The sequence below is a fragment of the Agrilus planipennis genome, unplaced genomic scaffold (genome assembly GCF_000699045.2).
Source record: "Agrilus planipennis isolate EAB-ADULT unplaced genomic scaffold, Apla_2.0 scaffold1972, whole genome shotgun sequence".
NCBI lineage: Eukaryota > Metazoa > Arthropoda > Insecta > Coleoptera > Buprestidae > Agrilus > Agrilus planipennis.
The window spans coordinates 2920-4214 of record NW_020440623.1 but is presented as its reverse complement, the minus strand read 5'-3'; the positions used below and the strand labels follow the sequence as shown (position 1 = coordinate 4214).

At 28.8% G+C, this 1295-nt stretch overlaps 1 protein-coding gene across 1 annotated transcript in view; it reads right to left on the bottom strand.

Moving 5' to 3' along the window:
• Window positions 1–6: 6 nt before the first annotated feature.
• LOC108743759 (translationally-controlled tumor protein homolog) overlaps window positions 7–1295 on the bottom strand; it is a gene marked incomplete at its 5' end in the record, with an annotated part of 4204 nt that continues 2915 nt past the window's right edge. Inside the window, one exon of the mRNA XM_018479349.2 lies at window positions 7–253. Within this exon, the coding sequence (XP_018334851.1) occupies window positions 22–253 (232 nt within the window). The remainder of the gene's footprint in view (window positions 254–1295) is intronic.

Sequence of the window (1295 nt, the reverse complement as noted above, 5' to 3'; positions counted from 1 at the left end):
TGATTAAATTTTAAAAATGTTCTAGAATTTTTCTTCTTCTAATCCATGTTTAAAAAACATCAATACAGGGACAGATTCACCATCAATTTCACGATATTCTAAAAGAGCTACCATCCCATCAACATCCATAGATTCTCCTGTAAAGAACTGCAAATCCTTAAACCTTCCCAAAATATCTTTCATTACTTTATTCATGTTTGTTTTAAAAACATCTACTTGATCTGGTGCCTTTTCTTCCAATTTAGCTACTAATCTGAAATAAAAAGAGTACAAAAATTAGTAATTTTCTTCTTTTATCAGTATTATAGAAAATTTCAAAGGGCATATTAGAATATACCCATAACATTAATATAAAAATGTAATTGCTTTATGCGCTATTTATATGAGAAATAGATTAAAAAGGACCGGGATATTTAATAAGAAACTAGGACTATACAGAGTGAGAAGTATGATTGGTACAACGAGTGGAACAACTATCAGAGAAGTGTACCCTTGTTTAATTGCTGCAGGTAAATTACCTTCATAGTTTTTTACCATTTCTATTAAAAGACTCTTAATAAAAAATTACCTTTCTATCTGAACGGGCTAATGGGACTTTACAGACATGAATAAGAGTTAGGAGGTTGTCAGCAGTAATATAATATGCTAATTTTATTTCTTTTACCACGCGATGGAATTTTTGATTGAAATGTTCAACGACTATAAGATAAAGAAAAATTTTGAACTATACAGAAGTCAAGTCAAGTATAATTTTTATATCTCATATACATAATTATTTGCTTAACATTTTCAAAATGAGTTACTTATGTAATTAATTTCAATCTTTCCTAGGCAAATCTTAAAAAATGATAAAACTATAGTATAGTATATAGCATTAGTGTAGTTCCCAAGTTCTTTATATTCAAACTCCGCTTTGTTTAATTATTACTAGTACCTAATAATAGGGTAGTAATTATATATATGTACTACGTATATTACATTTGAATATCTAAAATCTAAAAACCCGTTTCGGGTTGAGAATGTCCATAAAGTAAACGAAGCACATATACATATGTGTCTGCTGTTATTTATGTATCTACCCGGTATCCGTGTTTTCATTATAATATAAAAATTTTATTCAAATGATTTTGTAGTTGAAAATTTATTAACAGATAGACTCAGCCCGCTTCTACCTAACTACCTTTAAGTCTCAAATTTCCTCATAAAATATAAAGTAAAACCTTTTAGTTCTTGAGGGGTCATCTGGGTAGGACTATTTTGGTTCCTTTCTTCTGAAACATCTACACCAACATTCA